An 11,930-nucleotide genomic window follows, 5' to 3' on the forward strand; every position below is an offset into this window, starting at 1 on the left:
ATAACTACTCCATTCCCTTGATTACCCAGTAAAGAACTACAAGGCCTTTATCCAACTTGCATGGGAACCACGACTTCAGTGAACAAGATTCAGGTAAGGAAACAACAGAAGATGAAGTTGGGACAGATTATGGACAGTGATTAGGAGATAATCTGTAGGCAAAAGGGATCCATTAATGGCTTTTGAGTCAAGGGGTGACACGGCCATAGCTATGCTTTAGTAAGATCACTCGGGCAACAGATGATAGACTGAAGGGCAAAAGACAGGAAGGAGGTAGGGAGTTGGATTAGAAAGACGGTAAAAGGGTCCAGGCATATAGTGACAAGGGCTAAAGAGAGAATGGTCAGTACCTACACAACAATCCTGAGACATGTAGGAAAATGGGGGCACAGTAAAGGAATACTAACAGCACTTTTTATTTTTGCAATACCTTACAATTCCCAAAGTGCTTCATTTATAAGTGTGATCCTCAAACCTGACTACATATTAGCCTCATCTGGAGAAGTTTTTAAAAAACCAATTTCCAGGCCTTACCCCAAACCAATTAAATCGGAATGTAAACTCCATAAGGGCAGGAATTTTGTCTGTTTTGTTCACTGTCTGAACAGTGGCTGGCACATGCACTGTGTTCAGAAAATATTTGTTGAATGAATGAATGAATGAATATACCATTATTACCTGAGATCCAAGGAACATACCAAGTTCCTGCTCCCAGAAGCTTGTATTTTTTTCACAATAAGAAAACCTTTCCTATTTCTAAAGCACTACCTATAAAACATGTGTCTCAATAACAACTAAAGGTTACTCAATGTCTGCTGTGAGTAAAAGGGAAAGATGAAGGGGCTAGGGCAGTGTCTGATGAAATGACAAGAAGAAATCAGGGGTCTTGGGATGAGACAGTCTCAGACAAGCTCCAACCCCTATGAGATTTTGAGGTATTATAAGGGCTTGAGCATAATGAGAAAGCAGCTATATACTAAAGAGCTACCCTGCCCTGTGTATTTGAAAAACTCAAATGCACATCCATACCTATGTATTATTCTTTTCTGATAATTCCTCCAATGTGTCTGTTCTGGCTTGGTGCAAAGCAATTCTTTGTTTAATATCTGAAAAGCAGTGGCACATAGAAATGAATGAAACTTACCAGGTCAGACATCCAAGGAACTACTTAGATAAGGAACAAGGAGCTCTGGGATCTTGGAAAGACTCCTAAAAGTAGTATAGAATCACAAAATCTTGGGGTATCCTTTATATCAACCTTCCCCTATCATATTACCAACTAGTGGTCATCTGGCCTATAAATGAACTTTTCAATGACAGAAAACTCAGCATACTTAAGACAGATCTGGGCAATTCTAGTTGCTATACCACTTCTTTATATCAAGTTCAGAATCTGCCTCACTGTCACCCATGGGTTCTAGTTCAGCCTTCTGGAATGATACACCCCACAACACATCTCATCTAGCACATTCCAACTACATGAGGACAGTTTGTTCTCTCTAAATGTCTGTTCTACAGCTTCAACTTTTTGAATCACTCCTTCCTGTGTTTATGACTTTCAGAGGCCCCAAGATTCCTGATCCCAAGGCCATTACAAGCAATGGCATCAGTGTGCCTGCTACAGATTGTGAGGATGGGGCAGGGCCAATGTAAGAGTGTGGTAAATGTGCCTACATGAAGTGAGAGTATATGTCGTAACTTCAGCCACTTCTCAGTCCTCAACCTCTGTCCACCTTTTCCAACAGTAGACTACTGACATTTTGAGCCAGGTAATTCTTTACTGCAGGGGGCTGTCCTGTGCCTTGCATGATACTGAGAGCATGGCTGGCCTATATCCACTAAATGCCAGTGGCACCTCCTCAGATGTGATAACTATAAATACTTCCAGCCATTGTCAAATGTGGGGAACAGGGGACAGGGGCAAAATCACCTTCACTTTGGAACCACTACTCTGTCCAAGGACTCTGTTCACCCACCACTACTCAAAACTCTGCTGGAGTGAGCAGGAGTGAAGCCATGTGGAAACCTAAAACCGCCTGGGCTGTAGCAAAATTTTTTTAAAAGACAGTTTTTTCCTTGCATGTATTTCTCTAAGTTCCTTTTTTTCCCATGGTTATTTGATATTTTGAACTTTAGTTACAAGGTAAGATGACATTATTTTCCTAAGTATAGAGCTGTTTTTCAGACCCTGAGAAACCAAGGAAGATATTTATAGAGCAATTCCACTTTGAAACAAATCAGAATCCTATAGGACCCTAAGATAATGTCAAGGACAAGAACAGAAGGGAGAAGAAGCTTTGACGAGAATTTGCACTCAGCCCCTTACACATAGCCCTCGCAGCTCATCTCTCCCCCTCCTGCTTTTCACTCCCTCCTTACCTCATAAAAACCCCTCAATAAATCTGAGTTTTTGAGATGGTTTTAGATTGGTCATCTCCTTCAGGTTTACCGGGAGACGGGTTAATCTAACATCTCCTTCAGATTATAGGTTTCCCCGTCCTGAATAAAGCTTCCTTCTTCACAAACATTCGACTTTGGAGTCGTTTTTGTTTGGCGGCTGGTAGCCGGACTTGAGTTCGGTAACATCTCCGCTGGCTAAACGTAATTCTACAAGAGTCTACTGATGTATCACAATGGTATTTGAAATTTTGACAAGTTTTCTCTTTTTAATGGTATTCGATGAAACTAAAACACTTTGCCCAGGTGTTAAGAACCTCCCAGGTAGTCAATCCACATTTACCTCATCTCCTACCCCAGAAACAAAAAAGATATGACATCCATTCTTCCTTTAGATCTCTTCAATAAGTATGAAGTGTAGTTCTTTTTTTTTTTTTTACAATCTGAACATCTGCATTCAAATAAAATCAAGTAAGGTCCAGCCCGTGGCTCACTCGGGAGAATGCGGTGCTGAGAGTGCGGCTATGGGTTCGGATCCTATATAGGGATGGCCGGTTCGCTCACTAGCTGAGCGTAGTGCTGACAACACCAAGCCAAGGGTTAAGATCCCCTTACCGGTCGTCTTTTAGAAAAAAGAAAAAAGGAAAAAAAAAAATCAAGTAAAATATTCTGCCTGACCAGGTTATATGATATAAGCCACATACCGGATCACTTCATAGGGTAGCAGGACCCTCCTTCCTACTATTCAAGTAATTTATGCATTTGACTGAGAAGCCAGTGGAGGAGAGCGCGCTGCAAGAGTGGTGAGTTCAGGATGAGAAGGTGGGAGGGGTTACTAAGAAGTGGAGGGTGAACTTTGACTGAAAAGGGAGGAAAAAAGCGTAAAGAAGAGATGACTCCGCTTGAAATAAAGCCTAAAGACCTTACCTCCCACTTCAGAGACAGAATAAACTGAAAGCCACCAGCTTGGACTCTACTCTCTCCGCCGGAGGAAGGCAGGGCATTGGCGGGGGAGGTCGGGGCCGGTGAGCCTAGATCTCCGACTCCCGACCCCTGTCTCGGCCCCCAGGTCTGACCATTCATTCAGACGCTCAATAAGCAGGTATTACCAGACTTTGCGCGGGTACCACATCTGGGAAAACATCGCCGCACCCTCGGAGTTTACAGTAGGAGACTGGCACTGAACAAGCCATCACAGCGGCAATGACGACGACAATGCAGAATCGCAGAAACGCGGCACCCAATCGCCTAAGCCCTCCGCCCTCCTGGTCCATAGGGCCAGGGTCCCATCGCTGCCTCCTATCGCCGAACCCCGGTCCTGCCTCCACCACACGCCCTTCCCCAAAGTTGGCCGGGCTCTTGGCGTTGCCATCCCGGGTTTGGACCTACAGACCTCGCAGTAGCTGAACTCTACGGATGCTACTTCTCCAGCTCCGCACGCGGTACTGAGCCGCACCAGCCACCGTACTCGAGGCTGCGGCGCGTCCATGACGTCACTCGAGTGCGCCTCCCCGCTCCACGGAAATATGGCTCTGGCACGGCCGACGCGGCCGGTATTGCTCGTGACTAGGTTGCTCCTGGAACTCCGACGGGACCTGGTGGTCCGCGGTCCCGACAAGCCCCTGCCGGTGGTACGTATTCCGCGGAGTCTACAGCGGCGGCAGGAACAGCGGCAGAGCGCAGGGCGGAGCGCCCCACGGCCGGTGTTGGTGCGACCTGGACGGCTGCTGGTCTCGGCGCGGCGACCGGAGTTGAACCAGCCGGCACGCCTCACGCTAGGCCGTTGGGAATGCGCGCCTCTCGCGTCTCGTGGCTGGAGGAGCCGGCGTGCGCGTCGGGACTACTTCTCTATCGAACGCGTGCAACACGAGGCGCCAGCGCTACGGAACCTCTCCGAGGGCAGCTTCGCGGACCTGGGTCTAGAACCTCGTGTCTTGCGTGCACTGCAGGAGGCTTCGCCCGAAGTCGTTCGGCCCACAGCCGTGCAGTCGAGCACCATCCCCCCACTACTAAGCGGCCGCCACGTCCTTTGCGCCGCGGAAACCGGCAGTGGTAAGACTCTCAGCTACCTACTACCGCTGCTTCAACGGCTGGTAGGCGGGCGAAGCCTGGACTTCCGCCGTATCCCCGATCCCCGGGGCCTGGTCCTTGTGCCTTCCCGAGAATTAGCCGAACAGGTGCAGGCCGTGGCCCAGCCCTTGGGCAGCTCCTTGGGCCTGCAGGTGCGGGAGCTAGGGGGAGGCCATGGTATGCGTAGGATCAGGCTGCAGCTGTCCAAACAACCTTCCGCAGATGTGCTAGTGGCCACGCCGGGGGCTCTGTGGAAGGCCCTAAAAAGTCGACTGATCAGCCTGGAGCACCTTTCCTTCTTGGTGTTGGATGAGGCAGATACATTACTGGATGAAAGCTTCCTTGAACTCGTGGACTACATCTTCGAGAAGAGCAATGTTGCAGAAGGCCCGGCTGACTTAGAAGACCCTTTCAATCCCAAAGCTCAGTTAGTGCTGGTGGGAGCTACATTTCCCGAAGGGGTAGGCCAGTTGCTGAAAAAAGTCTCCAGTCCAGACTCTCTCACCACCATCACTAGCTCCAAGCTCCACTGCATCATGCCCCATATCAGACAGACATTTATGAGGCTGAAGGGAGCAGAGAAGGTAACTGAGTTGGTGCAGATCCTCAAGCAGCATGACAGAGCAGATAGGAGTGGACCCTCAGGAACTGTCCTGGTGTTCTGTAATAGCTCCAGTACTGTGAACTGGCTGGGATATATTCTGGATGACCACAAAATCCAACATCTAAGGCTGCAGGGGCAAATGCCAGCCTCAATGAGGGCAGGTATCTTCCAGCGCTTCCAGAAGGGCTCCCGAGACATACTTCTCTGCACAGACATAGCCTCTCGGGGCTTGGACAGCACCCATGTGGAGCTGGTTGTCAATTATGATTTCCCCCTCACCCTGCAAGATTATATCCACAGAGCTGGGAGAGTGGGCCGTGTGGGGAGCAAGGTGCCAGGAACCATCATCAGTTTTGTGACTCATCCCTGGGATGTGAGCCTGGTTCAGAAGATTGAGCTGGCAGCTCGCCGAAGGAGAAGCCTTCCAGGACTAGAGTCCTCAGTGAGAGAGACATTGCCTCAGCAAACCTGATTTTGGCTGGCTTAAATGTGATGCCAAAACAGGGATCTTTTCCAGTGTCCTGGGTTGGTGAGCACACTTGTCAGTGGGAGGCACTGGGCTGCCCTGTCACCTCCATGAAGGCCGATGAGCTGCTGGCCAGGATTTCAGGGTAAGCTACTGAGCATGGCTCTCAGTATTTCACGTGACACCCAAATAAAGTGGATTTTGACTTTGTATCATGTCACTATTTCTAACAATAAATTAACTTTTTATGGGTCTTCCCTAATAATAATTACCACTAGGACAAAATTCAGTGGATTCTGAGGATTCACACCCCAAACCACCACATCTAGGACAAAGGCTCTTTCAGTTGATGTTTTAATTTGTAAACTTAGGTTTTATTTCCTGCCCCCCAAAAGATATTAAGTCCCCAGAGTAGGGAAAGGGGATGTAACTATAGCAGTAGGGAGATTATCTTAAACAACAATGTGCAAGGCGAGCTTGGGCACTCTTGATGAAATCTCTTTAGGAAGTACAGGCAGAAAAGTAAAAAGGAGACTGACATAGAAGTATTGCTTGTTGTGCATTTCCAGGCCCTGCCTTCTGTCCCATCTCTTGGGGATGGAAGATGAGGAGAGATGATTAAACTGTTTTATGAAACTGGTAAAATAAGCATATTGTATCCTCTCACTATCTCCTGGGTTCTGGTCTCTATGGCATTATATGAGCTTTGCCTGAAGTAGAGAAGAGTTAAGAGTGAAATATAATGTTCCACAAAACAACTTAAAAATACTTGGCACACTGAAAAGGGTAAGGTTGCACAGGACAGAAATGGGTCCAGGGCAACCTTTGCCACAAGAGAATACTCTACTGAATATACACTTATAGTTCTCTTTCTTATATGAAGAAATTGAGGCTCAAAGGGTCAAAAAAACATGTTCAAGACAACACAAAAAAGTAGGACAGAATCTGATCTTTCTGCACTAAAGGTTGTATTCTTAACCACCATGCTAGCTTTTCTTTCTTTTCTTTTTTTTTAAAGATGACTGGTAAGGGGATCTTAACCTTTAACTTGGTGTTGTCAGCACCACACTCTCCCAAGTGAGCTAATCGGCCATCCCTATATAGGGATCCGAATCCATGGCCTTGGTGTTATCAGCACCACACTCTCCCAAGTGAGCCACGGGCTGGCCCTCATGCTGGCTTTTCTCAAATGTAATTTATGCACAGGAAAACTGTACACTTCTGTTTTCTTGGGATATTCCTTGTTTACATCTGCTGCCTGGCAGGTTTTTGTTTGTTTGTTTGTTTGTTTTTACAAGTCCCCTACATGCTGTCAATTATATTTGTCTTTTTGTTTCTTGGTGGCTGGCGAGTAAGGGGATCCAAACCCTTGACTTTGGTGTTACAAGGCTGTGTTCTAACCGACTGAGCCAATGGGCCATCCCCTCTGGCACAGTTTTTTTTTTTTTTTTTTTTTTTTTTGTCGTTTTTTCGTGACCGGCACTCAGCCAGTGAGTGCACTGGTCAGTCCTATATAGGATTCGAACCCGCGGCGGGAGCGTCGCCGCGCTGCCAGCGCAGCACTCTACCAAGTGCGCCACGGGCTCGGCTTGGCACGGTTTTTAATATTGCCCACTTCGACTCTCAAAAGTATCCCAGTTTAGACTATTTGGTCACTCTATCCATGGATCACTGTGGCAGAACTGCCCAGGAAACTTGTTAAAGGTGCAGATTACTGGGCCCCACTCCAGATCGGATTAAGTTCTGAGGGTTGGCCAAAGAATCCTATTTTTATAAGCTCCCCAGGTTTTCTCGGGCCCTCCTAAGTTGATAAACCATTTGTCTGTGGTGTACTGCCTTGCCCGAGTCCCAGACAGGTCCTGGTGACGTGTCAGTACCCCTACCAGATCAGAGGGATGCTCCCAGACGAATACTCTGTCCAGAGCCTTGGAGAATTTGAATTGGTCTCATGTTGGCCCTCCTGCCAAGACAAACCTCCCCCCAGAATCCTCCCCTTCACATTTTATGTCCTATCATCCTCCATCCCCACTCCCCTGGCAATTTGTTCTAATTAGACTTGGATTCTGTCTGTCCTAACATGCACCATGCTAATTCAAGCAAGTAAGCAGGTGCTATGATTCCCAAGCAAGGTTGCCCAACCTCTAGGCCATCTCTGCCTCCTGGGCACATCCCCTCTGCAACAGCCCCAGTTAAGAATTTGTCCATGTTTGCTTATTCAAAGCCAGTAAAAGGGAGCCCCCACCTGAAGGTTATCTCTCATTCATAGGAAGTTCTTGGCCATGCCAAATCAAAGGCTGCCTCAAATATGGTCTCCTAATGTAGGCCTGATCAGTCTAAGGACAGAGTTGTCTATTTCCTCCTAAGTTGGACCAAAAGTAAGTGTCTTTTAGTTACACCTCTTCACAGTGTTGACCCTGCTTTTCACCTGGGCTGCTACTGAGCCCACATCTCATCCTTTTCTGGTGAGGGGATTTATTGTCATTGTTTGCCTTTTCTGAGGACATGGGAGGGTAATAGTGTTGTCATTTTGAATTGTCATTTTGTCATTAATTTGTTTTGAATTTCATGTTAAAATGGACCCATCATTTCCACTTTGAGAAGTTATTTGAGACTCATTTTGCCTTGGAGCATCTTTAACATTCCTCCCAGTGTCCGTCTCCTTTCAGTGAGATGGCTTGTCCTCACATTCCTATCAGCTATAAATCTGGAGCACCAAATGAAGCCCTACCAGTGAGCAGAACATGCTTCTACTACCTCTGTGATCTTAGGTAGGCCCCTTAACCCCTTGGTTTCTTTGAGCCCCTAGTTGTGAAAATGTGAGGGTTCTGTGAATTTTCATTTGGAGCAGAACAAGGTCAAGAAGAGCCTCTCTTTATTCTTATTCTTCACAACCGCAATGTCTTTCCTCTCCTCTCCAGGTATCCAAATCTCACTTATCCTTAGGCCCGCCTCCAACAAGCATTTCCTGATACACTACTCCGTCCAAACCTCTGCCTCTCCAATATTCAATGCTTAGGATCAGTGCTACACAACCTAGCTGACTAATACATTGATCTTCCCTCTCCAGCAAATCTCAAAATTTGGGTTTCTTTTGCCTTCCTGTGGTCATTGGGGCTGTGCCGGCCCACAGCTGTACTCAACAGGGAGCAGCTACCTGATTAGTGCATGAGAGGGGAGCACCAGATGTGAGGTCCCGGGCAGGGTTTCTCTTGACCTCTGCCCTGCTCTCCACAAAAACCTCAAGGGCCTGAAGCCTGTCCCTCAAGTTGTAGATGCTTTATGTGACCTCACTGGGCAGTGATGACCACAGAGACCTTCTCAGTTTCCATGGCAGAGTAACTACACAAATGTGGTGCCCTAGGGGAAACTTCCCTACCTGTTCTCTATAAGGTAGCAGTCTGAGTGGTGGATTGAGAGAATGTCTGATCGGACTCTCTATATCCAATCAAACTTCTCCTCAGTTCCTTAGGAGGGCAGAGCAGCAGGTAGGCCCGGGTCAGGCATCTGTATAAAAGGCATTGGTGTACCCACAACCTCACCTGGTGGCCACATGGTCCTTTTGGGCTTCCCCGCCACACCCAGAGCTTCCCCAGCCATCACTATTCACACTGACCGGGGCCCCTCAGGGACCCACAGTGTTCCTACTCACTGCTGACGGCAAGTGAAACATCACCTCTGGACAAGTGTTCAGAAAGGTTCTAATCTGTAAATCCAGCTTTTCCCTTCGGGCTGCAAGATGCTTCCATTCAGACTCTTTCCTGATTGACCTCTTAACAAAAGCCAAGTGTGCTTTTGTAGGCAACTGATAAATGGAGCAGTTTGAAGAAGAGCTGTTAAAGGTTGCTCATGAACCTCACCTTCAGATCCAGGCACCTTCACCATGGTGTCATGTAGACACATACATGCACCCCTCAGACAAATCAGACCAGTCTGAGCTACTGAGTCTGGGGGAAAGGGTGGCATCACAGCCAGGAAGAGCAGAAGAGCCAAAGGGAGTGACGAAATGCTGCTGAGACTGGAGGCCTGAGGATGTGGCATCTCGGGGGTTGGGTTGATGGGAGAAAGCTCATTGAGCCTAGACTTGGTACCCAGAACCTGGCTCTGAACCTCCTGGTCACTCTGCCTCGGTATTTGACCTTAGAAAGTATTAGGAAATCTAGATAAAAGTATCAGAGGGCTGGCCTGTTATCTACGTTGGTGAGAGCATGGTGTAATAACACCAAAGTCAAGGGTTCAGATCCTTGTACCATTCAGCCACCCCCCCAGAATAAAACAGGTATCAGAGGACTAGAGATCAGTGTAGTTAAAGCAGGCAGTATGAACAGGGCCTAAGAAGAGCTGCCAAGGTGAGAGGGGTTCTTAACCCATTTTTCTTTTGCCCCAGAATATTGAATTCAGACAAACCGATTTGTATTAGATCATTGTTTCCAAAACTTGGAAACCATTTCCATTAAAGCCTCTGAAGTGACAGACTTGAAGAAATGTTTTCTCAGTTGTGAGAGGGACAGATCGAGGGGCTCCTGGTAGTAATCGTTTTGAGGTTCTACTGTTCTCTCTGGGAACAGGAAACAGATATTTTGGTCTCCAGCAGCTGCCATCGGCTCCACAGAATTGCCTCTGCAGCCAACACTCCTTCTCTAGGGGCCCCACAGAGGTGATAGGCCGAGGCTGTGTTTGGGATGCCAAGCAGATAAGAGGGCTTCAGCCAGAAACAGGAAGATACATGAGGGAGGGGAGATCTTGACAGCACAATGTAGAAACCAAAAATGACGGATCAGTTTTGTTTCTCTTTCCAGCAGCAGTGCCTCCCACCACTCCTACACCTGGTCACTACCATGTCCTCTACCAATGGTGTGGAGAAACGCAGGTGGGCTGGCATGGGGAGACATACTGCCTGGTTGGTGGCTACCGGGTCTATGGGGATGCTCCTGTGGCCATCCCAGCAAAGGCTGAAGCAGAGAAGCCAGCCCCCAGATGGGTTCCCAAGAGACGTCAAGCTCTGGCTGAGTCAGATGAAGCCCAGGTTGCTTTATTATTTTTTTTTTTTTAATTTTATTTTTTGTCTTTTTGTGACCGGCTGCACCGCGCTCAGCCAGCGAGCAAACCGGCCATCCCTATATAGGATCCGAACCCGCGGTGGGAGCGTCGCTGCACTCTCCCGAGTGCGCCACGGGGTCGGCCCAAAGCCCAGGTTGCTTTAGCCCCAAATTTTGGTGCTTGCAGCATGGTGGCAGCAGGCTGACCCCGCAGAAGCTTGCTGGCTGAGCCACTCTGTACAGAGGACAGATGTTTAAGTGCCTAAGACAGCCAATGCCTCTTCTGCAGTGACCTCCACTGCCCACCACTGGAAATAGAATCTGAGCCATTCTGCCTGAGCCATCCTCAGCCTGGAGCCCCCTTCCATGCTAACTGACCATGCGCAAGGAGCCTCAGAAAGTGAGGTCTGAAGAGGCTGCTTTGAAGATCCCAGGGCTGAAGTTGGCCTGAAAGAAAACCCTGACTGACGTTCCTCTGCACAATCCTCTAGATTCCTTTCTTGAGCAGAAGGTCTGCACTGTGCTAATCTAGGAGTTCAGGGCAGAGAGAAGGTTCATTGTGGCCTAGCAGGAGCCAGCTCTACCAGATGGTCTCCTGCCCTAAGTCATTCACAGCAATCACTAGCACAAACCAGGAGGGGCTGGGCTTCCTGAAACTGAAAGAAGCAATCTGTGGCTACCCAGGGGGCCTCCTGCCTGGGGTCTCAGGAGGCAAAATAAAGACACCCAGGGAGAACTGCTACCTGGAGCAGGAACAGCGTGGAGAAAGATGACCAACATCCCCTTGAGGCTCACATACTGCTTTATTACCTGTCCTTTATGACCCCAGTGAGGTTCCTACTGCTCAATAAAATTATTTTCTAGAACAGCGTGTGACTTGAAATCCAGTTTTTCCATAGCCAAGCCCCAAACCTCCCTGTTCCTTTGAAGTACATCCCAACATGAAGGACCCAGTCCCGTAAAATCTTGTGCCTTCAAAAAAGGACCCTTGGATGTACCTTCTAACTGTATGACTCCTGACAGGATACCTGTGAGGAGGGACAGGACCCAGATAGATGGTTCTTTAAGAAACACGAGAGCACAATGAGTGTGTGTGTGTGTGTGTGTGTGCTAGGAAAGGAGGGACAAGACTGAGAAGATGCGGTCTCATCTATCTACCCACCCATCCACCTATCCATTTATACAACACATATTTATTGAGCACCTGTTATATACCAGCCACTGTGCTAGTTGCTTGGGATATGTTGGTTAATGAGACAATAGAAGCCCCTCTCCTCAAGGCACCCACCAGCTAAAGGAATAGACAAATAGGAAAAACATAATTGCAGGTAATTAAAATTGCTATAAGGAAAAATCA

The 11,930-nt window shown here is 47.9% G+C and overlaps 3 protein-coding genes across 5 annotated transcripts in view; 2 read left to right on the top strand and 1 right to left on the bottom strand.

Annotated features, from left to right (window-relative positions):
* The window catches only part of DUS2 (dihydrouridine synthase 2), a 43,749-nt gene extending 39,907 nt beyond the window's left edge, over window positions 1-3,842 (bottom strand). The window contains exon 1 of one of the 3 annotated variants that reach the window (XM_063111693.1): window positions 3,791-3,842. The gene's annotated coding sequence lies outside the window, so the exon portion shown is untranslated. The remainder of the gene's footprint in view (window positions 1-3,790) is intronic. The other 2 variants (XM_063111691.1, XM_063111694.1) reach the window with 2 other exon arrangements.
* An 80-nt stretch (window positions 3,843-3,922) lies between these two features.
* On the top strand, window positions 3,923-5,730 carry DDX28 (DEAD-box helicase 28). The gene has a single exon (XM_063112246.1). The coding sequence runs from the start codon at window positions 3,924-3,926 to the stop codon at window positions 5,541-5,543; it is 1,620 nt and encodes a 539-aa protein (XP_062968316.1). The 5' UTR covers window position 3,923; the 3' UTR covers window positions 5,544-5,730.
* Window positions 5,731-8,955: 3,225 nt separating this feature from the next.
* Window positions 8,956-10,940, top strand: DPEP2NB (DPEP2 neighbor). Its single transcript, XM_063110772.1, is given in 3 exon segments — window positions 8,956-9,022; window positions 10,334-10,560; window positions 10,701-10,940. Coding segments are annotated over 3 exon segments (396 nt in total). The 3' UTR covers window positions 10,803-10,940.
* The last annotated feature ends 990 nt before the right edge of the window (window positions 10,941-11,930 follow it).

The sequence above is a fragment of the Cynocephalus volans genome, chromosome 10 (assembly GCF_027409185.1).
Source record: "Cynocephalus volans isolate mCynVol1 chromosome 10, mCynVol1.pri, whole genome shotgun sequence".
NCBI classification, from domain to species: Eukaryota; Metazoa; Chordata; class Mammalia; order Dermoptera; family Cynocephalidae; genus Cynocephalus; species Cynocephalus volans.

Coding starts and splice junctions, on each gene's coding strand:
- DDX28 (XM_063112246.1), top strand. CDS start 3,924: ATGGCTCTGGCACGGCCGACGCGGCCGGTATTGCTCGTGACTAGGTTG.